Source organism: Trichomonas vaginalis, chromosome VI (genome assembly GCF_026262505.1).
Source record: "Trichomonas vaginalis G3 chromosome VI, whole genome shotgun sequence".
Taxonomy (NCBI): domain Eukaryota; phylum Parabasalia; order Trichomonadida; family Trichomonadidae; genus Trichomonas; species Trichomonas vaginalis.
Genome location: NC_067208.1, coordinates 5,848,085 through 5,873,321, shown reverse-complemented (window position 1 = coordinate 5,873,321; position 25,237 = coordinate 5,848,085). Strand labels below are relative to the sequence as shown.

Below are 25,237 nucleotides of genomic sequence, written 5' to 3'. Positions count from 1 at the left end.
AGAAAAATTCATTAAACAAAAATAAATATCAAAAGAATTTATTTTTATTTTTCAAAGAAATTCGAAACTAATTTTATTTGTTTCTGACAATTTAGTAAGTAAATTACTAACTGTGTCGTCTTCGTTTAACAAATATAAAAGTTTCGTGAGTAAAGTTCGAATTGGAAGTTCTCGTGTTTTATCGATCATTGATAAATACTCTGATTTAGAGGATTTTGCTCGTTTGGTTTCGTATTTATTGATCATATCAACAAGATTTAAGAATGTGTTAAGATATCCTGGACAACCATGACATTCCATCGAACTAAACTTGAAATTATCAAAAATGATGTGTTCGTATGTTATTTGTTGATTAAAAATGTCTCTAAATACAATTTTAATTGTTTTCTCTTCTGTTTGAATTAATTCATCCAAAACGATTTAACATAATGATATTTTTCCTAATTTAATAGCTCTGAGAGAAGATGGTAATGAACCTAATGGTAACTTTGTATAATATTGAAGCACTGATGATCCAATATATTTTATTGTGTCTTGATGTGAAATTTGAGCTAGCTTTTCACATTTTTGAAATGGAGATTCACCAATTTCATTCAACTTAGTAGGAAGTTTGATTCGAGATTAATTCAATATGTATAGAAGATATTTTTAATAAATACACATAAAATTATTCAAAATTATTATATATAGATATCTTTAATAAATACATACAAAAATATTCATAATTATGAATTAGATAAAAATAGAAGATTGAAAAGAATTCATCCAAAATCATCATTAACTAATTTTTCCAATAGCATTTTTCCTTCAATTCTCTTTTGGGACTGACGAATTATATGATTTCTTATGAATAAAATAATCATAGCTATAACTATAATAGCACAGCCTATACTAATCAAAACAATATAAACTGGTTTGAGTTTCAATGTTTGAGATGGAATATTAGGACATTTTGCATCTCGTTTGGCTGGGACACCTCCAATTGATTTCGATGGATAGTGTTTATAAACTGAAAGATTTTGGGTTTGTTATCAACAAAGAAATTGCCTTCGACAATTTGATTACCACAGTATAAGAAGTTGTTGATGTGACTATGAGAAAATGAGTTGTCTGAAATCTGATGAATGTTGCCCGTGATGTTGATGTTCAAATTTGTTGAATTAACGAAATTGTCGTTGATAATTGAGTCACCATGTTCTGTAATGATAGAAACATGTTCAATATGATTAAATTCTGAAATTGTTGGATATTCTTTGAAATATGATGAAAATGTGATAGATTTAACTGATTGATGAAGAATCTTTTGTTCAAATATATCTTTGTTTTCATTTTTAATGATAAGATTTTCAATATTATAGTCTTCATCAAAAACACTTTGATCAATAGAACAATTGGAATTAATAACAATTTCTTTCAATAGTGTGCAATTAGAGAATAAAATATTTCCTAATTTTTTGAGATTTTTAGGTAAATTGATCTTCGTCAATGATGTACATCCCAAGAAAGAACCTTCATTTATTTCTTTTAAGCTTTCTGGAAGCAATAGTTTGGTTAATGAAGAGCAAAATGAAAATGCATATGCATCAATAAATATCAGTGAGTGGGAGAATGAGACAGAATTTAATGAAGAACAATATTTGAAAGCGCCTTCTCCTATTATTAATAAATTAGCTGAATTTATGAGCACAATTTCTTTCATTTCTACACAATTGGAGAATGAATAGCTTGCAAGCTTTGAAAGGCTGTTTGGAAGAGTGATCTTTGTTAATGATCTGCAATCAAGGAATGATCTGTCCCAAATCTCAGTCATGTCATTTGGAAATGTGAAATCTGCTAAGTTGTAACATGAAGCAAAAGCAAAGTTTTTAATAACGCGAAGTGAATTTGGTAATGATATTGATTTCAAAGAATAGCAATTCTGAAAAGATGATATTTCGATTGATTTAATGAGAGTTGATTGCATGGTAATCGATTGAAACGATTGGCAATTAAAGAAGCAATAATCAGAAATCACAGTGATCGAGCTTGGTAATTTAATTTCTCGAAGATTAGTGCAATTATAAAAAGCTTTTGGAGCTATTTTTTGCACAGAATCAGGAATATCAACAGTTATAAGCCTAATGCAATTTTGAAAAGCCATTTGTTGAATTTCAGAAAGAGCCTTTGGAAGTATGATTTCTCGTAAATTATAAATGTCGTAAAATAGCTGTTCGAAAATGATTGTTAGGTTATTTGACATGGTAACTTTCTCTAATGATTCAAATTGTCGATAAAAACTATTGTTTAAGATTATTGAATTAGTTAAAATAGTAATTTCTTTGAGACCTGAGCAGCCAAGCAAAGCTTTTTTCCCAAGTTTTTTCAAAGTTTCTGGAAGTGTTATGCTCTTTAGTGAAGAACAATTTGCAAATGCATAATCAATAATAGTATCTAAATTGTTTGATAAATGAATTTCAGCTAAATTTGAGCATCCCCAGAAAGCAGTAGTTCCTATTGTTTTAACAGTATCTGGAATATAAATTGATTTCAATGAAGCGCAAAATGCAAATGTAGACTCTTCAATTTCCTTAATTTGCGAAGGAAGTTCAACGTCTGATAGCTTAATGCACGTAACAAATGCATCATGGCCAATATTTGTGCGTGGATTTAAAAATTTTATTCTTTCAAGATTAATGCAGTTAGTAAAAGAGTTAGGATTAATTATTTCTAAATTCTTTGGAAATTCAATGCCGCTTATACTAGAGCAATTTAAAAACGCTTCCTCTATTATATATGTTAATGAAGATGGTAGAGAATCAAAATTTAAATTTGTGCAATAAGAAAATGCTCTTTGATCAATTAATTCAATTGAATTTGGTAATGATATTTTTCCTAATTTGACGCAATTATTAAATGCAGATTTGCCGATTTTTTTCAATCTGGTAGGAAGTTGTATTGACTCGAGATTTATGCAATTTTGAAATGATTCATCTGATATAACTGTATTTTCTGAAAGAAATGTGACTGTTTTTAAGCTTGTACAAAATGAAAATGAATTTTGATAAATTGTTTGTAAGTTTATCGGTAATTCAAGACTTTCTAAATTTGTGCATCCAGAAAATGAGTTTTCTCCAATAGAAATTAATGAATTTGGAAAGGAAATTTCTGTAAAGTTATGAATATTAGTGAACTGATTCGGATCTATTTGAGTTGTACCATCGGAAATGATAAGTGTGTCAGAATTCGAAGTATCAAATATTTTACGTATTAAAAGAAGGTTAATTAAGGGTGCACACGAGAGGATCATGTAAACTTCAGAATTTAGAACCTTATTTTTAGGCATTATCTTTGCTACCTATTTAGGCTCGAAAAGCAAAAAATATCAAAAAATACAACTTGAGTCCATTATGACCCTTTCATGGAGGTAGTTTTTATCCGCTAGTATTTTCCCAATCTTCAATTCGAAATCAAATTCAAAACTCAGTAGAAGAAAGGAAGAATCGACTTACTACGGTTGTAATACGAATAAATACATATATTTAATTATTTTTATTTACATAATAATTGTTTGAAGCTCATATTCCATCAAATTTTTAAATAAAAACATTAAAATGTTGAAAATGTTCATATATTTTAATAGGGTTTTGGCACTTTATTGAGGAATTACTACATACATAGTCGAACTGAACTTGATATTTTGAAATTTAAATTATTTATCAAAATTAAAATTTAACTTGAAATTTATAATTATTTAGTCATATTTTGCATAATTCTAAGTAGATTTTGTAAAAAATCAAGAAAGAAAAATTTTAACGTGCTTTATTTTTTCTTTTTTATAATAATACATATTATTATATAATTAACATATTCATAATGTTTCACCCTTTCAAAAATATAATCCTCCTCCTCTCAAATAAACGTACATACGGGTGGCCTCTTTTTTCAAAAAATTAAAATTTGAAATTTTGGGCTCAAATATTAGAGATTTTTTCAACCTTCAACGATATGTTGTCTATATCAGACCTCCTTTCTTTTTGATACTTAACATTGTTCCTAAATCTTAGCCGTTAAGGCTGTTCTGAAAATATTTTTTTTCGAAAAAAATTCGAAAAAATTCTTAAAATTCAAAATCCCTTAATTCCTGAGGATTTTGGAAAAAAGTTTTTACATGAACATGTGTATATTATATGAAGTATATTGATAAGGTAAAAATCAAATTTTATTGCATATTCATCGAGAAAATAAACTAACGAATCCCTCAAAATTGAGAGGGTAATCCTCCTCCTCTCAAATAAACGTACATACGGGTGCACCCTTAAAAGCATAAAAGTTCTCAAAAAAATGGAAAATCTGACATTTGTAAAGTTTTTAAATAAATGAGGTGATAAAATTTTACGATTTCGGAATAATTAACTTGACTCAAATTTTGAGAGACAGTTGGTAAGACTAGAATTTCAAGTTCACAAAAAATTTCGGAATTGTGAATTACATTAAAAGAATCTTTTTAAATTTTTACTATTGCATATACTTTTTACGGGCGCTTTAATACCCAAAAAGTATATAAAAGTGGAATTGTCTTAATTTTGATTATTTTTGCCTATAATGCCGAAAAACATTTGAATCAAAAAATAATTGAGATATAAGTAATTTCTATTTTTAAGGGTCCACTGTAAAAATTGAAAGTCTCTCAAAATTGAGAGGCGATTTGCAAATAATCGTTATCGTCATTTTTCGAAAATCCACTTTTCCTAGTGTTCTGATTAATATTATGTGAATACAACAATGAAGCATATGTTTCAATAAGATGGTAATATATTCTATCACTTCAAATCTCATAAAAATTGCAAAATCAGTGAGTTTTATAAGAACATGATTTTTTCGAATTTTTTCGCTTTTGGATGCGTGTTTTGAAAAATAGATATTTTCGAATTTTAATTTTATCTTAAGTATAAGTTTTATATTAGGAATTTTTTTGACCTATTTCCAATCATTAATTCCAATGTTTTTCAAGGAATTTAATTGAGAAGAAATTAGGAATTTCGCTTTAATGCCATTACAAACTAATATTATGATGCATAATATATATATTTATTGAGGCTAATGCCGGGATATCTTGCATTTAAAAAAAATTCAAAGAATTGACAATTGGATAGCACAAATTTAATTCCCTGGACAAAGTATTATTGTTTATATATTCAAACCATTATCCTTAGTTTTGAAATGTTGGCCAAAAATTTTCGTGTTATTTTTTGTGTTTCAGCATAAATTATGTATTTACTTATGAAAAATAAGCATTTTATTCATTATCATAAAGATATACCATAACAATTGATAAAATTTTTTTAAAAAAAATTGTGTATTTTAGTGGGTATTATTCTGGATAATGCCAATTTTTACAAGATTTAATATTAACCATATCAATAGCCGACTCAATGTAAAAATTTAGATATTATTTTTTCATTAATCAAACTTTGATAAATTTTAGTATAATGAACGATTTTGTTTCGTGTATGATACAGAAATGAAAAGCTTAATTAATATCATTTTGCATTTTTTAAAGGATGTTAGAGTACATCTACATTAAAAAATCAGATTTGAACTGCGATACTGCATCAAATTGATGCATATCTGATAAGGATCTCAAAAGAGTAAAGTTAATTTTTTTGTGTTTTTTTAAGTTTTGGGCCTTAGTAAAACACCATCTCGAGCAATATTTTTGGGACGACGATAGGCCTTATTTGGCCTTACAGTGGACCCTTAAATGGAAATACATATAAATAGAAAACTGAAAAGAAATCACCCGAAATCTTCACTAACTAATTTTTCCAATAGCATTTTCCCTTCAATTCTCTTTTGGGACTTTCGAACTATATGATTTCTTATTAATAAAATAATTATAGCTATACTTATAATAGCACAGCCTATAGCAATCAGAACAACATAGCGTGTTTTGAGTTTTCCTTTTTCATATGGAATGTTGGGACATTCTGCATTTCGTTTAGCATCAGCACCACCAAATTTACTTTTTGGATAGTGTTTATAAACTGAAAGATTTTTGGGTTTGTTATCAACAAAGAAATTGCCTTCGACAATTTGATTACCACAGTATAAAAAGTTGTTGATATGACTATGAGAAAATGAGTTGTCTGAAATCTGATGAATGTTGCCTGTGATGTTGATGTTCAGATTTGTTGAATTAACGAAATTGTCGTTGATAATTGAGTCACCATGTTCTGTAATGAAAGAAACATGTTCAATATGATTAAAATCTAAAATTGTTGGATATTCTTTGAAATATGATGAAAATGTGATAGATTTAACTGATTGATGAAGAATCTTTTGTTCAAATATATCTTTGTTTTCGTTTTTAATAATAATATTTTCAATATTATAGTCTTCATCAAACACACTTTGATCAATAGAACAATTTGAATTAATAACAATTTCTCTTAATGATTTACAATTAGAAAATGAATAGTTTCCTAAAGAAATCAAGTTCATCGGAAGTGATATAACACGCAATGATGTGCAACCAAAGAATGATTTTTCACTAATTTCCACAAGACTATCTGGTAATGAAATCTCTGTTAAACTCGAACAATCCATAAATGCTAATGGTTTGATCGAATTCAAAAGATTTGGGAAATTAACTATTTTCAATGAATGACAATTCTGAAATGATGAATTTCCTATCACGAATTGGTTATTTACATTCATAACAATCTTTTCAAGAGATTCGCATGCATAGAAACATTGATCTGGGATAATTTTTACTTCAATAGGAATTGTAACGCTTTTGAGTTTAGAACAATTATAAAAAGCTTTAGAATGAATTTCTAACACTGACTCAGGAATTTCTATATTTTCAAGACTAGTGCAATTTTCAAAAGCTGATTCTTGGATTTGAATAACTTTATTTGGGATTTTAAAATCTCGCAAATTTGTGGAACCGGCAAATAATAGTTTACTTATTATTTTTAGTTCGCTTGGAAGAGTAACAGATTCTAATGATTCAAGTCCATGGAAGTTGATAGTGCTTAAGTTTGTTGATTTGCCTAAAAATATAATACTTTTGAGATTCTTACAATCATCTAATGCATGTTCTTCAATAATGACCAAACTCTCTGGAAATCTGATTTTTCTAATGAAGAACAGTTTGTGAATGCGTATTTTTCGGTTTTATTGAGACCCTTTGGAAGATTAATGTCGATCAAATTAATACAATCTCGAAAAGCTCCTTGTCCAATTTGATAAACTGATTCTGGAATATAAATCGATTTCAATGAAATATCTTCTTTAAATGTGAATTCATTAATTACTTTAAGATTTGAAGGGAGTTTAACTTCAAATAGTTTATGACACATCGAAAATGCATTGTGTTCTATTGTAGTATATAAAAACTCTATTCTTTCTAAAAGAGCGCAATTTGCAAAACAGCATTTACCAACCGAAACTAAGCATGTTGGAAAAGTTAAATTGGTTATACTGTTACATTCCTGGAACGCTTCTTCACGAATAATTTTAATGCCTTCTGGAAATGAATCAAATGTTAATTTGAAACAATGATAAAATGCTTGCTTTCTTATATGTTGTAATGTATCTGGGAAAGAAACTTTACCGAGATTAATGCACATGGAAAAAGCGTTTTCGCCAATCATATTCAATGATGAAGGAAATTGAACAGTTTTGAGACTTGTACAATTCTGAAATGATCTATCGGCAATTTCGACATTTTTTGATTGAAATTTTACACTTTTCAAATTTTCACAGTACGCAAAAGATTCCCATGAAATGGTTACTAGTTTTTCTGGTATTTCAAGGCTTTCAATACTATAACAATACTTAAACGCATCATTTCTAATCTCGATTAGAGATTTTGGTAATGAATCAAAAGTTAATTTTGAGCAATTAAAAAATGCATATGATCCAATTTGACTAATTGTATTTGGAAAAGATATATGACCTAGGTTTTCGCAATTGTAAAATGTATAGTCAGCAATTTCTGAAATCGAAGAAGGAAAAATTATCGTTTCAAGATTATAACAGTTGTAGAACGAATGGTCTAAAATAGTTGTAATAGTTGAACTAAATGTGACTACTTTTAAGCTTGTACAAAGCGCAAATGAATACTTTGAAATAACTTCTATGTTTGGAGGTAATTCAAGGCTTTGTAAACTTGTACAGTTATAAAATGAATTCTTACCAATGGATTTTAACGATTTTGGAAAAGTTATTGCTATGAAATCATCCCGATTTGCAAATTGGTCGTAATTTATTTGAGATGTTCCATCTGGAATGATCAGGGTATCTGCATTTGAGGTCCGGTAATCCGTTAATATGAAAATAATGAAATTAATAAGCATGTTTTTTTGGGAAATCCTTTGATAAATAAATCCGATGACTTCTCTCAAAATATTCTATGAGTTATTCTCAAATGTTTTGAATTCAACACATACAAGTTTTTGATAAAATAATTTGTCAAAAATCTTATGAATTTTCCGGTGATTTTTCCAATGATGCTGATGTTCAAATTTCCTGAACTCGTCAGTGTGTCCTGCAATGAGAGAATCATGTTCAACATTGAAAAAGTCTGAAATTACCAATATTAGATATTCTTGAAATATAAATTAAATATGATAAATTTAACTGATTGATGAAGAATCCCATGTTCAAATATATTTTCATTCGTTTTTTTAATAATAACTGTCTCAATCATATCTTCGATTTCGGTTAATATATCCGAATTAAAAACAATTGTGGACCAAAGTTTATTCCGAATTAAAAAAGAAAAATTCATTAAACAAAAATAAATATCAGCAGAATTTATTTATATTTTTCAAAGAAATTCGAACCTAATTTTATTTATTTCTGACAACTTAGTGAGTAGATTACTAAATGTGTCGTCTTCGTTTAACAAATATAAAAGATTTGTGAGTAATGTTCGAATTGGAAGTTCTCGTGATTTATCAATCATTGATAAATACTCTGATTTAGAAGATTCTGCTCGTTTGGTTTCGTATTTATTGATCATATCAACAAGATTTAAAAATGTATTAAGATATCCTGAAATATCCATGACATTCGGTTGAACTAAACTTGAAAATATCTGAAATGATGTGTTCGTATGTTATCTGCTGATTAAAAATATCTCTATATAAAATTTATTTGTTTTCTCATATGTTTGAATTAATGCTCCGGTCCCACTCTCTCAATTTTAAAAATAGAATATATCTGTAAATAAGAGTTTTTCTTGACTTATAATTAAAGTCATTATATTAGTGCAATATAAGCTATAATATTATATCAAGATGAATGGCGTTGCATTGCCAGAAAACTCTTATTGACAGTAATATTCATGTTTAAAAATTGAAAGGGTGGAACTGGAGCCTTAATATCTCTAATAATTAATTATTGAGACTTTCCCCAATTTAATAGCTCTGAGAAAAGATCGTAATGAGCCTAATGTTAACTTTGTATAATATTGAAACACAGTTGATCCAATATTTTTGATAGTGGTTGATAGTGGAATTTGATCTAGTTTTACGCAATTTTGAAATGTTGATTCGCCAATTTCATTCAATCTTGTAAAGAGTATAGAAGAAATTTTTAATAAATACATACAAAAATATTCAGAATTATGAATTAGATAAAAATAGAAAATTGAAAAGAAATCACCCGAAATCTTCATTAACTAATTTTTGCAATAGCTCTTTTCCTTCAATTCTCTTTTGGGATTGACGAATTATATGGTTTCTTATGAATAAAATAATAATAGCTGTAACTATAATAGCACAGCCTATACTAATCAATACTATATAAACTGGTTTGAGTTTCAATGTTTGAGATTGAATATTAGGACATTCTACATCTCGTTTGGCTGGGGCACCACCAATTGATGTGGATGGATAGTGTTTATAAACTGAAATATTGTTATATGATTGAGAATTAGAAAGGAATTTACCTTCGACAATTTGATTACCACAGTATAAAAAGTTGTTGATATGACTATGAGAAAATGAGTTGTCTGAAATCTGATGAATGTTGCCTGTGATGTTGATGTTCAGATTTGTTGAATTAACGAAATTGTCGTTGATAATTGAGTCACCATGTTCTGTAATGAAAGAAACATGTTCAATATGATTAAAATCTAAAATTGTTGGATATTCTTTGAAATATGATGAAAATGTGATAGATTTAACTGATTGATGAAGAATCTTTTGTTCAAATATATCTTTGTTTTCGTTTTTAATAATAATATTTTCAATATTATAGTCTTCATCAAACACACTTTGATCAATAGAACAATTTGAATTAATAACAATTTCTCTTAATGATTTACAATTAGAAAATGAATAGTTTCCTAAAGAAATCAAGTTCATCGGAAGTGATATAACACGCAATGATGTGCAACCAAAGAATGATTTTTCACTAATTTCCACAAGACTATCTGGTAATGAAATCTCTGTTAAACTCGAACAATCCATAAATGCAAATGGTTTGATCGAATTCAGACAATTTGGATAGATGATGATCTTTAATGAATGACAATTCTGAAATGATGAATTTCCTATCACGAATTGGTTATTTACATTCATAACAATCTTTTCAAGAGATTCGCATGCATAGAAACATTGATCTGGGATAATTTTTACTTCAATAGGAATTGTAACGCTTTTGAGTTTAGAACAATTATAAAAAGCTTTAGAATGAATTTCTAACACTGACTCAGGAATTTCTATATTTTCAAGACTAGTGCAATTTTCAAAAGCTGATTCTTGGATTTGAATAACTTTATTTGGGATTTTAAAATCTCGCAAATTTGTGGAACCGGCAAATAATAGTTTACTTATTATTTTTAGTTTGCTTGGAAGAGTAACAGATTCTAATGATTCAAGTCCATGGAAGTTGATAGTGCTTAAGTTTGTTGATTTGCCTAAAAATATAATACTTTTGAGATTCTTACAATCATCTAATGCATGTTCTTCAATAATGACCAAACTCTCTGGAAATCTGATTTTTCTAATGAAGAACAGTTTGTGAATGCGTATTTTTCGGTTTTATTGAGACCCTTTGGAAGATTAATGTCGATCAAATTAATACAATCTCGAAAAGCTCCTTGTCCAATTTGATAAACTGATTCTGGAATATAAATCGATTTCAATGAAATATCTTCTTTAAATGTGAATTCATTAATTACTTTAAGATTTGAAGGGAGTTTAACTTCAAATAGTTTATGACACATCGAAAATGCATTGTGTTCTATTGTAGTATATAAAAACTCTATTCTTTCTAAAAGAGCGCAATTTGCAAAACAGTATTTACCAACCGAAACTAAGCATGTTGGAAAAGTTAAATTGGTTATTTTGTTACAATTACAAAATGATCCTTCATGTATAAATTTAAGGTCTGTTGGTAATGAATCAAATGTTAATTTATGGCAATTGTAAAATGCATAGCTTTGTATTTTCTGTATTGTATCTGGGAGTGATATTTTACCGAGATCAACGCACTCGTAAAAAGCGTATATGTCAATCGCTTTCAAAGATGAAGATAGTTGAATTGTTTCAAGATGTTTACAATATATAAATAAATGATTAGGAATTTCGAATTTTCTGGATTTGAATATTACTCTTTTCAATTTTTTACAGTATGCAAATGATTGATCTGAAATATTTATTAGTTTTTCTGGAATTTCAATGCTTTCAATACTATTACATGATTGAAATGCACAAGATTCAATCACCAATAATGATGCTGGTAAAGAATCAAACGTTAGCTTTGAACAATCAAAAAATGCTTCAGCTCCGATTTGACTAATTGTATTTGGAAAAGTTATATGACCTAGATTTATACAATTGAAAAAAGTGTAATTTTTTATTTCTGAAATCGAAGAAGGAAAAGTTATTGTTTCAAGATTGGTACACTTATAGAACGAATATTCTGAAATAGTTGTATGTGTTGAACGAAATGTAACTACTTTTAAATTAGTGCAAAATTCAAATGAATGTTCTGAAATAATTTCTAAGTTTGGAGGTAAGTCAAGGCTTTGCAAACTTGTACAGTTATAAAATGAATAATCACCAATGGATTTTAACGATTTTGGAAAAGTAATTGCTATGAAATCTCCCCTATTAGCAAATTGACTGTAATTTATCTGAATGGTTCCATCTGGAATGATAAGAGTATCTGCTTCTGAGGAATAATAAGCTATTTTAATGAAAATAATGAAATTTAAAAGCATTTTTCGGAGTGTAATCTGAAGCGGTTTTATCGTTTTCCAAATTTTGAATAGTATTTAAAATTTTGATCAAACTCTGAAAAAAAAATCCACCAAAAATTCCAAATCCCAACGGAGGTGTAATTACATGTGCTTGCGAAGGACATCGATTTTATCCGAAGATATAATTATGGAAATTCCTGAAGAATTATTTGACAAATGCGTAGAGAGATTGAGAAGATACTTGCGATATATGTGATAAAGGTTCTGGTCGATCATTGAGATTTTTCAAGCCCAAACTATAGATTAAACATAATTAAATTCCTAATTCGATAATTGTATAACTCATAATACAACATTTACGAGCCAAATCTTACTTGAAATTAAAAAATAAAGATTCACTAAATAAAAATAAATAACAAAAGAGTTTATTTGTATTTTTCAAAGAAGTTCAAACCTAATTTTATTTGTTTCTGACAATTTAGTAAGTAAATTAGTGAATGTGTCGTCTTCGTTTAACAAATATAAAAGATTTGTGAGTAATGTTCGAATTGGAAGTTCTCGTGATTTATCAATCATTGATAAATACTCTGATTTAGAAGATTCTGCTCGTGCTGTTTCGTATTTGTTGATCATATCAACAAGATTTAAGAATGTGTTAAGATAACCTGGACATCCGTGACATTCGGTTGAACTAAACTTGAAAATATCTGAAATGATGTGTTCGTATGTTATCTGTTGATTAAAAATATCCCTAAATACAATTTTAATTGTTTTCTCATCTGTTTGAATTAAATCACTGGTTTGGATATCAATTGCAGGCAAACTAAAATCATCTTCATTTGCAATGATATATGATATGTTTTGGAGTGAATCTCTGAATATTTCATCAACTTTGACAGTTTTCAAATAATCAGGGAATTTAGAAATTTTAGATAATTCGACTTGTGTTTGGCTTATTGAGTCTATCACTAGCAATGGATTCAAGTTAAATGCTTTTGCAATGGAAATCGGTAATTTTATTGTCTCTGTTAAGAAATCTAGTAATCCATCTCTATGATGATAGGATGAATATAGATGTTTTAATGTTTTGTTGAGCAATGATGCATTCAGATTTGGAATAGATTCCATTTCTTGAGAAATTGTTGGAATTGTTGGTGAATCCAAAATTCCATAAATTATATCTTTGAATTCCTCATAGTAAGGCATCATTGGGATAACACAATACTCCATGGAATATAGTACTGAATTGGCAATCCATATAAATATTGATGCAGGATTACTAAAATCTGGATTATTGCAATTTAAGGGAACAAAAAGTATTGAATCTGGTGTATTAGATAATTGAACTTTTCTGTATACGTTCATAGCAGCTTCCTTTAACATTGATGTTTTTCCTGAGAAATGTTTTCCTGTGAATACAATTTGAATATCTTTAAACTGCATTTCTTTCGTAGACGATATGGCAACACTAATTAATTTCTCGTTTACAGATTTATTTGTAATGCTGTTTCTTATTTTTTCATATAATAAATGTTCATTCAATAATTTGAGTTGATGGCTTTGAAGTTGCTTGATTAGTAGCTCAGATTCTGGAATATTGTATCTATTTTCGAATGGAAGCGATGATAATACAATTAAGTATGGCATAATTTTAAGATCATCAGGTAATCTCTTTTCTTCTTTGGTTGGTTTTGATTTTGCTCTTGCCTCAGCTTCCTTGCTTGCTATTACAGATGCTTCTGCTGTTAATTTTTCTGCGCGTTCTCTTAGGAAATCGGCAAAAGGTGAAAATTCTTCTTGCTTTTCTTCCTCTTCCTGTACATTAACTTCTTTAGATAATGAAATTTTTGGAGAAACTGGTTTTGGTGGTGGTATTGTTTTGAAAAATTCTTCCCCACATGATACATAAATTTTCGATTTTCGTATAACTTCTTCATTCGATGTGATTTTTGTTCCATATTCAGAATATAGTATTGTTGGATTATCAGTGAGTTGTAATAATAGTATTGAATCTGAAAATACTTTATTTATTGTTGTGAATTCGTAATTTTTTATGAACATTTTAGGATTGGAGTTTCTAACCAACGTAACTTTAATTCCATTAGATTTTTTAGTTGGAATTTTAGATGGGGAAGCTTGTACTGCTTTCAATCTTCTTGGGGATAAAGGTATTTTGCTCTGCATAATTTATGCACGTTTAAAAATTATTTTATATAGAAAATGAAAATGCCTGTGAATATTTATATGTCATCCATTAGAGATATAGTTTTTAAAACTTAAAATGTCTAGAAACTTGGCATATTAATCAAACATGATTGAAAATTGATTAAACTAAACAGCGTTAGTGCACATTAGAGAGTTATTGGAAGTCTATTAAAAATTTGGCTATTCAAAGGATTATTTCTACTTTTTTTGAATCGAAAAAATAATTCATAATGAAAAAGAATTTTGTAATGGGTAACCAAAAAAAGCTCTTTGTCTGGTTTGTAGAAATGTTTAACTGATTATGAATTTCAATAAAAAAATTCTAAAAAATTTCAAATAAGAAAAAAAATGTTATGATTTTATGAAACATCTCTAAAAACGGATAGTGAGATTTACTTGCACTTCTCGATGGCAGCAAGAGCGAGCTTTCTGCCTAATTCCTCGCACTTGGCAAGGTCAGCTTCCTTTGGATTCCAGTGAGCCATGACTGGTTCAGCGACTTCTGGGATCTTGCATGGCTTGACGATGGCGTTGCGGAGCTCGTTTGGAACGATCTTCTCCTGCCAGCCGAATGTGCCGAAGAGACCTACTGGCTTATCATGGATGCCAAGGCAGCGGAGGTAGTTAAGGTGCATAGCGATATCTGGAAGGATGCATTCGTGAAGTGTGGATGAGCCAAATGCGACAGCAGCAGAATCCATAACTTCTGTAGCAGAGCGTGTGATGTGTGTCTTACGGGCGTTCATCATGATGCACTCAAGCTTCTCCTTGCAAATACCAGAAGCGACGGCCTCGGCCATCTTCTCAGTGCCGTACCAGTTGCAGTCATAGATGACGGAAACCTTTGGATTTGGCTTGTATGTGGCCCATTGTGTGTAGAGCTTGATGGCCTGCTCGAGATCTTCCTTGCGGCGGAAGCCAACACCGTGAGCTGGGAGGACAATGTCAAGTCCTGGGAGCTTGGAGGCTGTAGCAAGAGCCTTAAGAACTGGCTTGCCAAGGCGCTGAAGAATGTTAGCGTAGTATGACTTGATTTCTGTGAGGAAGAGGCCCTGATCGACTTCATCGACGAAACGCTTGTTGGAAGCGATGTGCTGGCCGAAGCAGTCGGATGAGAAGAGAATCTTCTGAGCTGGAAGATATGTAACAGCTGACTCTGGCCAGTGAGCCATTGGAACGCCAGCCATGACGGCAACGCGATCACCAAGGTTGATCTTTTCGCCAAGCTTGACAATCTTAACGTTCCACTTGGAAACATCGTAGAATCTGGCCATTGTGTTGTAGCATTGCTTTGTCATAACAACCTCAATGTGTGGGGCTTCCTTGACAAGCATGGCTGTGCCAGAGGAGTGATCTGGTTCAGCGTGCTGAACGATGATTCTCTTGATGCCCTTAAGATCATCACCACCGATTGATTTAAGGCGATCAATCCATGCATGGGCCATTGTGTATTTAACTGCATCAACAATTGTTGGCTCAGATGATTGAATTAAGTAAGAGTTGTAAGATGTGCCAACTGGGGATTGCATTGAGTGGAATTCACGAAGATCCCAGTCATTGACACCGATCCAGAGAACATCATCGGCAACCTTTGTGACACCTAAGTCAAGAGCAGAGAATGAGCGAGCGCTAGAAGTGCTGAGCATTTGTGATTTGAGGTAACCCACAAAAATGGTAAAAATTCAGAGCTTAGCGGGCTCATATAATTTTGAAAAATTCGGCGGTTTAGTACTTAATATATGATCGTCAAGTTGGCCATATGTTTCAATATTACATATCATGGATGAGAGTGCGAAAACGAAGTTTTCAGCATTTCAATATTTAATAACCGAACCGAACATACACTCAGAATTATATGAAAATTCGATATATATCCGCCACTCAGTATTATACTATTATTGAGAGCGATTTATTCTGAATTCACTTAGGAGAAATATTTTGATAAGAACTTTCATGAAATTATCTTTAAAAATTCAATTAGATGATTCATTTAAACAATCTTATTTCCGGAATATTCGATTGATAAGACTCATCTGAAAAAATTAAATTAAAAATATAAATTGAGCAATGAAGTTTTTATTGAAATTTTGTGAGCTCATAAAAACGCTAAATCGAACATCCTATTAAAGGTTTTGCCAGCAAAATGACTTACTCAAGTAGCATCTAAAAACGCTATTTATCCGAGATAAAAGAATAAATTTTACGACATAACCTATCATTTATAGTAAAAATACGAGGATTTAGGAGAATATTCACCTTAAAGAATCGGAGCATGCTTAAAATGTTACTCAATCTATATTTCGAAATTGAAGTTCGAATACGTTTTCTCAGAATTAGGCGATTTCATGCAAGCCGTTTAATTGGAATTATTATCAGTATTTATTTTCGATCAGTTATTTTTGATAATATAATAAATAGAGAATTATCGAGATTGAAAGTAATGATATTTCCAGCCATAAACCTTCTATCAAAGCAATATTTTCTCTGAGCTTTAACTTTATCACTTCATTTAGATAATCTCATGGAAACCGATAATTTTGACGTGATAAAACATGATCATAGGGCAAATTCAACCCATCAATCAGGCGCTTAACTAGTATGATAATATGGTTATTAATCCGAAACTCTCGCAATCCAAAATTTTTATTTTAAAATCACAAATTAAACTGTTCAAGCCGAATAATAAACTTACACTATGTATGGCAAATCCTTAAGATGGGATTTCGTTATGTATTTTTAAAATATAAAAATTATATTACGAATAGTAACTTATACAGATAATATATATAAAAAAGAAAGAAAGAAAAAACTTAAATTAAAATAATTTTTTTATTTTTTACCTTGGACCCATTGTATCAGGTCTCTTTTGTTGAGCTGAGTTATAAGTATTTTGCGGCGCGTACTGTTGCATTTGCTGCTTCAAATGCTGCTGGTAGACCTGTTGATTTTGTTGTTGCTGTGCATATTGTTGTGGATACTGTTGTTGTGCAAATTGTTGTGGATATTGTGGTTGTGAATACTGTTGTTGTGAATATTGTTGTCCTTGTTGTTGTGCATATTGTGATTGTTGTTGTGAATATTGTTGTTGTGCATATTGTGATTGTTGTTGTTGTTGTTGTTGCTGGTACACTTGGTATTGTTGATTTGCTGCTGCTTGAGGATACATCTGTCCTTGTCTTGACTGATTATAATTCTGATATTGACTAGTCTGTGTTGCGTAAGCTGGACTTTGTGCTGGTCTCTGTGTGTAAGGAGTAGCAGATGCATAAGCGGAATTACCTTGTTGTACCTGTGCGGATTTCTGGAATTGTCCACCTGGCATCATCGTTGCATTTGTTGCGTATGCAGGTGGTTGCATTGTAAATCCTCCAGCAGGTTTGTAGTTTGTCGCGTAAGGAGATTGTCCTGTCATTGCAGGGTTCATTGAAGCGAATGCTGCAGTTCCTGTATTCATTCCACCAGGAGATGTTTGTGTTCTTGCATATGCAGGATTAACAGCGCCGCCAACTTGTGTCTGGAACATTCCTGGACGTAATGTATTCGCTGCGTATCCAGGATATTGTGATTGTATTTGTGCCTGTGCTGTTGTTTGTCCTGAAGCAGCTGAACTAGTAGCAGCAGTTCCAGGAGGTGGAAAAGCAGCATATGCTTGTGAGCCAATCTTTGGCACTGCTCCTGGTTGTCCTGCACCTGGAGGCAATGATTTGAGTGTAGTTTGGTTTCCTGCAGTAGGAAATGATTGCAAACCAGGAGTCAATGTTTGTCCTGAATTTGTTCCTTGTTGTAATTTTCCTGAGTTCGTTCCCTTTGAAGGATCATTTGCTTGTGCTTCTTTCTTCTCTTTCGGTGTCATGACCTTGAGATTCTGGCCTTTGACATTAGAGAAGTTATTATCTTGGATACTGTCTTTGTTCATCTCGTAATACTTGTTAACAACAATGATACCATTCGAACAATCAGAAATTTCATTTCCTTTGATTGCGCATTTACCAGAAATGAGCAAAACAGCTTCATTATAAATATGATGGATCTGGTTGTTAATTATCTGTGGAATAAATGATGTATCAGGTGGTAATTCAAGTCTTACACCTGTCTTGCATTTATAGATTTCTGATTCATCGATTGTACAATTACCATCTTTAATGAAAACACCAACTGTTTGATCATTAACCTTGCACTTCTTAATATGTGTTGTAGCTTTCTTATCAACAGCAATTGCAATGCCTGTAATTGAATCTTGGAAAACGCATTCGTTGAGCATACCAATAGCATTGCTAAAAATAACAGATACTTTTCTGTTATTTGAGAATGTGCAGCCATCAAATATTGGTGATGCTTCGTTCTTAGCATCAACACCCATTGATGCTGAAAAGATGTTACATCGTGAGAAGCGAGGTGATGAACCTTTTTGATCTTTTGCATCAATAAGAATTCCTGTGTTACGAACAGCTTCAATTGTACAGTTAGTGAATGAGGAATTACTTGCATTGGTAATTCTGATGCCATCAAGCATGATGATGTAGAACTTGCAGCTGTCGAAACTTGGTGATGAATTGTCAATATCGGCTGAAATGGAACAGTTGGAGAATTCACATGACTTTAATATTGGATGACTGCCATTTGTGATGACTGTACCATACGTGTAGCCATTGAACTTGCAATTCTCAATTATTGGCTCTGATGATGGTTCGAGGATACGAAGAGCAACGAATTTGTTGTTCTTCTGATTGGATGATTTCTCGTGTTGCTCCTTTCCAACGAAATTGCAGTTCTTGATATGTGGCTTTGGACTGCTGATGATGTGGATGCAGTATTCGTTGTTTCCGAGGAAATCGCAATCGGAAATGCAAATTTGGCCGGAAGCAACATTGAATTGAATACTGGTGTTAAGGTTCTGGAATTTGCAGTTTTCTACTGTAGCCGTGGCCTCTCCTTTGAATTGAATGGCCAATTTGACAGCAGTAAATGTAGTTTCCTTGATAATTGAGTTGACTTTGTCGGCTATCGTAATGCATCTAGTGCCAATTTGGTCGAATATACACTGGTTGAGTATTAAATTGGCAGATTCGTGGAAGTAAAGGATATCTGAGCCGCCTTGGACCAAAGAGAAGAATTTTGCTTGGGTTGCTTCTAATGTGGCATAATCGCATGCATGGATGCAGTTCTTGCATTGTCCGGAGAAGAAATCCGACTCGGAAATCATCTTTGATTCGTTTCTGAGATCAATAACGCTGGAATCCGGAGCATCTTCGAATTTGTTCGACTTCGATGATACAACGGATTGGCTTGTAGAAAGAATGCAACATTTATTGGATTTAAATTTGCAATCTTGAATCGTAATAGCAGCGCGCTTGTTGGTATAAATTGCAGCACCAGGCTCCTTATCGGCGACGAGTTTGCTGTTTTCGGATATTTCGCATTGATCAAGTTTGATGAATGTAGAGTTAGAACTAATGACGAGACCACACTTTGAGTGGTTGTAAATTTCTGTTTCGCGGAAAATGGCTGAAGCTGAATTCTGAATGATGACGCCGTCATGAGATGAGGAAATCCTGCATTTATTGAAGAAAGAGGCGGAATTAGAGAACAAACCAATACTGGATTTTAAGCCATTGCTAATCTCTGTGTTGTAGCATTTGGCCATTGCGAAATCTGTAATATTTAAGACGTACTCTTCGGATTCACGAATTGTGCAGTTAAAGAAGCTGGCGCATGCGAGGTTTGAAACTTTGACTGCAGCACCTTTCGATCCGATAATAGTACAACGGAAAATTTTAATATTTCCATCAACAACTTCAACTGTTGGGTAAACTGAAGGTTCTGCTGTCTGGAATGTAATTCCTTGGATCATGCCACCTGGAGCAGCGCATGTAATGGCGTTCATGAGCTTTGGAGCTATAATTTGGACCTTTCCTGCATTTTCTAAACCAATTAAGTTAATTTGGCGTCTGAGCTTGAGGGAAGCAACGTAGTCGCCTGGTGGAATTAAAACTGTATAATTTGTTTTAACCGCGTTAAGAAAATCATTTAAGTTTCCTTTCTCTTTAGAATAAATGACGAATCCTGGAACGTTTTGGATGGCCCTTGCGTAGAGATCATCCAAGTTGAAACCTTGTTCTTGGTAATCTGGGCAGATTGTAGATCTTTCAAATTGACCTTTTAAGTTATCAACATGTGATTTAAGGTTGTCTGTAATACTCTTGATAGCATCTTTATATTGACTTGAATTGATTGTGTATTCGTGATTCCTTTCAGAGTAATCTGGAGAAAGAACGCTTGGAAGGAGCTGCTCTAGCTTATCGAATCTTTCATTTTCTAATTCACGTGTGTTTTCTGGTTCTTTATCGAATGGATATAAGCCAAGTAGAGCTTCGAGGTTTTGGATCTTATCTTCTGCCCCTGTTTGCAAGCTCATTTATAAAAAGTGACAAATCATATCACTTTCGACAAAAAAATATCAAACCGATATATTCATATCATTATAAATCTCACCTAAAAGGTTTGAAGAAAAATAAAATAAATTGATAATTTTGATCAACAAATTTGTTCACCAATGATCTCTTGATAAAGCCATGAATATCATCAATCATCTCAATTCAACTACACATATATTTGTAACTGCAATTATGTAATGACATATATTTATAAGATATCCTAATAATATAGCTTAATAAACTATGAAATCCTAAAAAAAACTAAAAATCTTATAAAGATGGAAAGAATACAAACAATTTATTAAGATTCAATCGATCTTTTGATCTCTATAAATCTTATGAACAAAAATACATGAGGCGAAATAGCCTGATGATCCAGCAATTAAGCTTATTATAACACAGGAAAGGAGAGAGAAAAGAGCATCGTTAACGATTTGGCAAGAAGCCAAATTTTCAGAATAACAAAAAATATAGTATAAGCAGTATAACATTAGATAAAGAAATGAAAACGCAGGAGATATAAATGAAATCCATTGCCATCTATAATCCTCTTCTTGAAGACAATGAAATACTGAAATTATGGAAGTAAAACTACTACTAAAAATAAGATAAATAAGGTATATCAGTACATAATCCCATGAATATATTACTTTCATATTGTTATATGATGATAATAAATAATATAATTCTCCAAATGTTGGAGTTGAAATAACTAGACCACAAACCAAATAATTAAGAATATGATAATTCTTTGTTATTGTTCTTGGGATTTGTGCGATTTCACTTGATTTCTGAAGGAAAAATTTGGTTCTTTCTGCTAATACGTTGCCAACTACTGTTAAAGGAAGTGAAATGATTGAAATGATTAGTAATTTGAAAAACAATGAAATAACTGGAACTCTTCTCGTTGTTCCATAAAAAATTGCAATAATAGATGTTAAAACCAAGTGTAATATAAGTACAAAAGAAGATTGAATCCATCCGAAAGTTGAATGAATGAGCTTATTGTTAATTCCATTCAACCTGAAAGTTAATGTGTTCAAAAATCCAGTTAATGGGCAAGCTAATACAAGACCTATAATATATGCATAAATCATTCCATTTCTTCGGTTGTAAGACTCAAAAATCATGTTATATAAACAAAATAATAGGATTGAAAATCCAAAATGAAATCCGCATGATATCAAATTGCATAATATGATGATAAACTTAGCTGGTCTAAAAACTTCAGCGTGAAGCAATCTCCAGCCAGAGTCATTCGTAGAATCGTATTCGAAGTTATCGAGAGCATTATCATTCCTACGAGATCGTACTGTCAATTTCGTAATAACTATATATATTGCCAATGCAAGTAAAAATAATATAAACATCATATTATATGCTGATAATTTTCGATATCCACTTTTGAAAAATAAGGGTTCTTCGTATTTTTTGTACTTGTTCTTGATATTTGTTGATGTTTCATTCCAAAAAACAGAATATTTGAAAGTGATGCTTTCTTCTATCACTGGATCAACAGGATCAGTCATTAGAACATCTGCATCGATAATATGTGACTCATTTGTATATATTGTGAAGATTAAATTTGTAAAAATTTCGAAGATATCATCCACAAATGTGGAAAAATGTGAATAAACTGGTATATCATCTATGTAAAACTTTGTCCAAAATCCTCTCAAGGAATAATTTCCGATTCGTATATAGTCTTTATATTTCAATTTTGTTGAGCAAAGAATTTGATTTACTTTATTTTCTTGAAATTTGATATCAATACCAAAAGGAACAAGGTAGTCACCATGAATTTTGTCAGTTAATGTACTTTTTGTCTTATTTTTTTTACTCAACGAACAATATGGTAATTTATGCATTGGATAAGATTCTGTGGGATTAAATCTAGGTGCAATTTGAGCAGACAAAAGATCTATGTTATCTCCTTTGGTATATGTCTTAACTGAAAATGAAAGCCATACCAAAGAAAGAAAGTTCATGAAAGAAAATAATGAAATTAAATACAGAATGATTATGCATATGATAGATATGTGGATTGGGATTATAATTTTATGATTTTCAATGCACATAAAATATATAAATTTTTGTTTTTTATTGTATTAAGATAAATCTGTGGAAAATAAAAATGACTTATATAAACAAATAGAATTCTAGATTTAATTTTATATGATTCTTTTCATCTCAAGAAAAAATCTCAAATAAATAAATATTTTTCAAAAAAAAATCGAAGACCGGAAATTCAAAACAAATTTTCATATAAATTATTTTTAAATAGGCCATCGATGAATTTTTGAAATAGAGCTGTTTTCATTTTACAAATAAAATAGAAATTATCGCGTATAAAATCTTTTAAACTTCCAATTTCAACAAAATTTCTGGGGTCATTATTGATTTTGTAATTTAATCGTCGTCGTTATCGATTTTGTAATTTAATCGTTATCGTCTTTTTCTAAACGTGCATTTTTTGCTTTCGGAGCTATTGAACATACATTGGCCCTTACCAGCAATTGAAAACTATTTTTCATTATCAACAATTACATTACTCCGAGTTATTCATCAATCAATGAAAATCGATATATAGTCCATACTTCAATTTACAATATTGGCAAGTCCGATTTCACTTGGCATATTTAACTCATATAGAAAAACCAGTTGGAATCGGCAAAATTATCTTTAATTCCATACATAAGAAAAAAAAATTATAAAGTTCTTCAATAATAGCAAACTAATAGTTTAAATAGATTTACAAGTATCGCCCATCTACTTTTGATATAATTCACATATTAAATGTAGAAAACTGGTTTAAAATAAATATTTCAAAAGTTCGAAAACGATTTATGAAAAAATAACGTGATGACATTTACTAAATTTGCTCTGTATTAAAGTATCGATGATAGAAAGAGCATATTTTGTAAATATTTCAAAAATATTTAAAAGTCGGAGAAATTGTATTGTAATGTACTATAATTATGTTACAAATCCGATTAATACTAATCCTTCGCTATTGAAGTTGTTTTGAGAAGGATATTCTCTAAATTTTGATAAATCTTTAAAATCTAGAGTAATCGTTTTGTAAACTTAACAAAACTAAAATGTATACCAATAGATTGGCATTTTCTACGTTTTCAAAGTGAGAGAGTGTAAATTCTTTTTTTTTATCCTATTAAGGTTTTTAAAAAATTTATTTAACAATAGGATGTTTAACACTAATTTTTTAAGGACTTCGACTTTAGCATCACATAAATATGTTATTTTCTATATTAAAACGTAATTTTGGTGGTCTTAGAATAGAAAAATATGCAATATTCGTGGAGATAATGAGGGTTCTTAAACATGTTCTTAAAAATAAATAAAATAATACAAATCTTTATTCAATCTTTTGATATTGTTGGTCCTCTCTTTGTGAAAATACTTAACTTCAAAGAGTATTATGTTTTACCTAGTGAGGACCTTAAGTTTGCAAAAACATAATAAAAGTAAAATAAAAAAGATCTGATTTATCACAAAACTTTGAGTATTATAGGATTTAATATATTTTCTTAGTAGATTATATGATTTAGTTTCTTAAAATCTAAAGTATTTCTTGAGGAAAATATAAATTGAAATTCAAAAAGTAAAAAAATGTAAACAAATCAAATTTTAAATGGACCAAATGTTGATTTTTCATTCGTTTTCTCATTATCGAAAAAAATTTGGAAAGCTAAGAAGTCAATAACAAGTTATATAATACAACAAAACCCACATCGGATATGTTTTCATCAAATAGTCTCCTAGATTTGTTATGAAATTAAAATATCATGATATTTTAAGGGCTTTTGATTTCAATATTAGAATTATTCAGTTATATCGTGCTAATATCAATTGCTTTATACAATTAATCGTTTACAAGCTGCAAAAATCGAACAATAATTTGACTTTGTAAAAAAAGTGCGTCATTTTTATTCGTTATACTTACAAAATGTAAACATTACGAGAAACATTTACATTTGTAAATGTAACAAGTAAAGTTGTATCGCATAATTTGACTTTGTAAAAAAAGTGCGTCATTTTTATTCGTTATACTTACAAAATGTAAACATTACGAGAAACATTTACATTTGTAAATGTAACAAGTAAAGTTGTATCGCATAATTTGACTTTGTAAAAAAAGTGCGTCATTTTTATTCGTTATACTTACAAAATGTAAACATTACGAGAAACATTTACATTTGTAAATGTAACAAGTAAATACATCAGATTTAAATTGTAAATGTAGTTTATCTCTCTCATCTCCTTTTTAAAAGGTATTACATACATACGAACGCATGGGTCACTCAATAATTAGCGTGATAATAATTGAGGATAGACTGTAATCGTAATTTTATTTTTGGACTTATATTTCGACATTTTG

General features: G+C 30.4%; 7 protein-coding genes across 7 annotated transcripts, besides 4 other annotated features; all 7 read right to left on the bottom strand.

Moving 5' to 3' along the window:
- Positions 1-3,265: 3,265 nt before the first annotated feature.
- Positions 3,266-4,294: a mobile genetic element.
- A 345-nt stretch (positions 4,295-4,639) lies between these two features.
- Positions 4,640-5,735: a mobile genetic element.
- A 40-nt stretch (positions 5,736-5,775) lies between these two features.
- On the bottom strand, positions 5,776-6,585 carry TVAGG3_0812550 (regulation of response to stimulus; the record flags this gene model as incomplete). The annotated part of the gene is made up of 1 exon (XM_001583517.1): positions 5,776-6,585. The coding sequence occupies one exon, from the start codon at positions 6,583-6,585 to the stop codon at positions 5,776-5,778; it is 810 nt and encodes a 269-aa protein (XP_001583567.1).
- A 485-nt stretch (positions 6,586-7,070) lies between these two features.
- On the bottom strand, positions 7,071-8,342 carry TVAGG3_0812540 (surface antigen family; the record flags this gene model as incomplete). The annotated part of the gene is made up of 1 exon (XM_001583516.1): positions 7,071-8,342. The coding sequence occupies one exon, from the start codon at positions 8,340-8,342 to the stop codon at positions 7,071-7,073; it is 1,272 nt and encodes a 423-aa protein (XP_001583566.1).
- Positions 8,343-9,170: 828 nt separating this feature from the next.
- Positions 9,171-9,367: a mobile genetic element.
- A 283-nt stretch (positions 9,368-9,650) lies between these two features.
- On the bottom strand, positions 9,651-10,574 carry TVAGG3_0812520 (regulation of response to stimulus; the record flags this gene model as incomplete). Its single annotated transcript, XM_001583515.1, has 1 exon — positions 9,651-10,574. One exon carries the CDS (start codon positions 10,572-10,574, stop codon positions 9,651-9,653), a length of 924 nt encoding a protein of 307 aa, XP_001583565.1.
- Positions 10,575-10,948: 374 nt separating this feature from the next.
- Positions 10,949-12,220, bottom strand: TVAGG3_0812510 (surface antigen family; the record flags this gene model as incomplete). Its single annotated transcript, XM_001583514.1, has 1 exon — positions 10,949-12,220. The coding sequence occupies one exon, from the start codon at positions 12,218-12,220 to the stop codon at positions 10,949-10,951; it is 1,272 nt and encodes a 423-aa protein (XP_001583564.1).
- A 380-nt stretch (positions 12,221-12,600) lies between these two features.
- On the bottom strand, positions 12,601-14,470 carry TVAGG3_0812500 (uncharacterized protein; the record flags this gene model as incomplete). The annotated part of the gene is made up of 1 exon (XM_001583513.1): positions 12,638-14,383. The coding sequence occupies one exon, from the start codon at positions 14,381-14,383 to the stop codon at positions 12,638-12,640; it is 1,746 nt and encodes a 581-aa protein (XP_001583563.1).
- Positions 14,471-14,741: 271 nt separating this feature from the next.
- TVAGG3_0812490 (hydrogenosomal oxygen reductase, anaerobic nitric oxide reductase flavorubredoxin family) lies at positions 14,742-16,075 on the bottom strand (the record flags this gene model as incomplete). The annotated part of the gene is made up of 1 exon (XM_001583512.2): positions 14,797-16,050. The coding sequence occupies one exon, from the start codon at positions 16,048-16,050 to the stop codon at positions 14,797-14,799; it is 1,254 nt and encodes a 417-aa protein (XP_001583562.1).
- Positions 16,076-16,927: 852 nt separating this feature from the next.
- TVAGG3_0812480 (F-box only protein family) lies at positions 16,928-20,819 on the bottom strand (the record flags this gene model as incomplete). The annotated part of the gene is made up of 1 exon (XM_051247731.1): positions 17,241-20,819. One exon carries the CDS (start codon positions 20,817-20,819, stop codon positions 17,241-17,243), a length of 3,579 nt encoding a protein of 1,192 aa, XP_051083206.1.
- Positions 20,820-23,225: 2,406 nt separating this feature from the next.
- Positions 23,226-23,443: a mobile genetic element.
- Between the last annotated feature and the right edge of the window lie 1,794 nt (positions 23,444-25,237).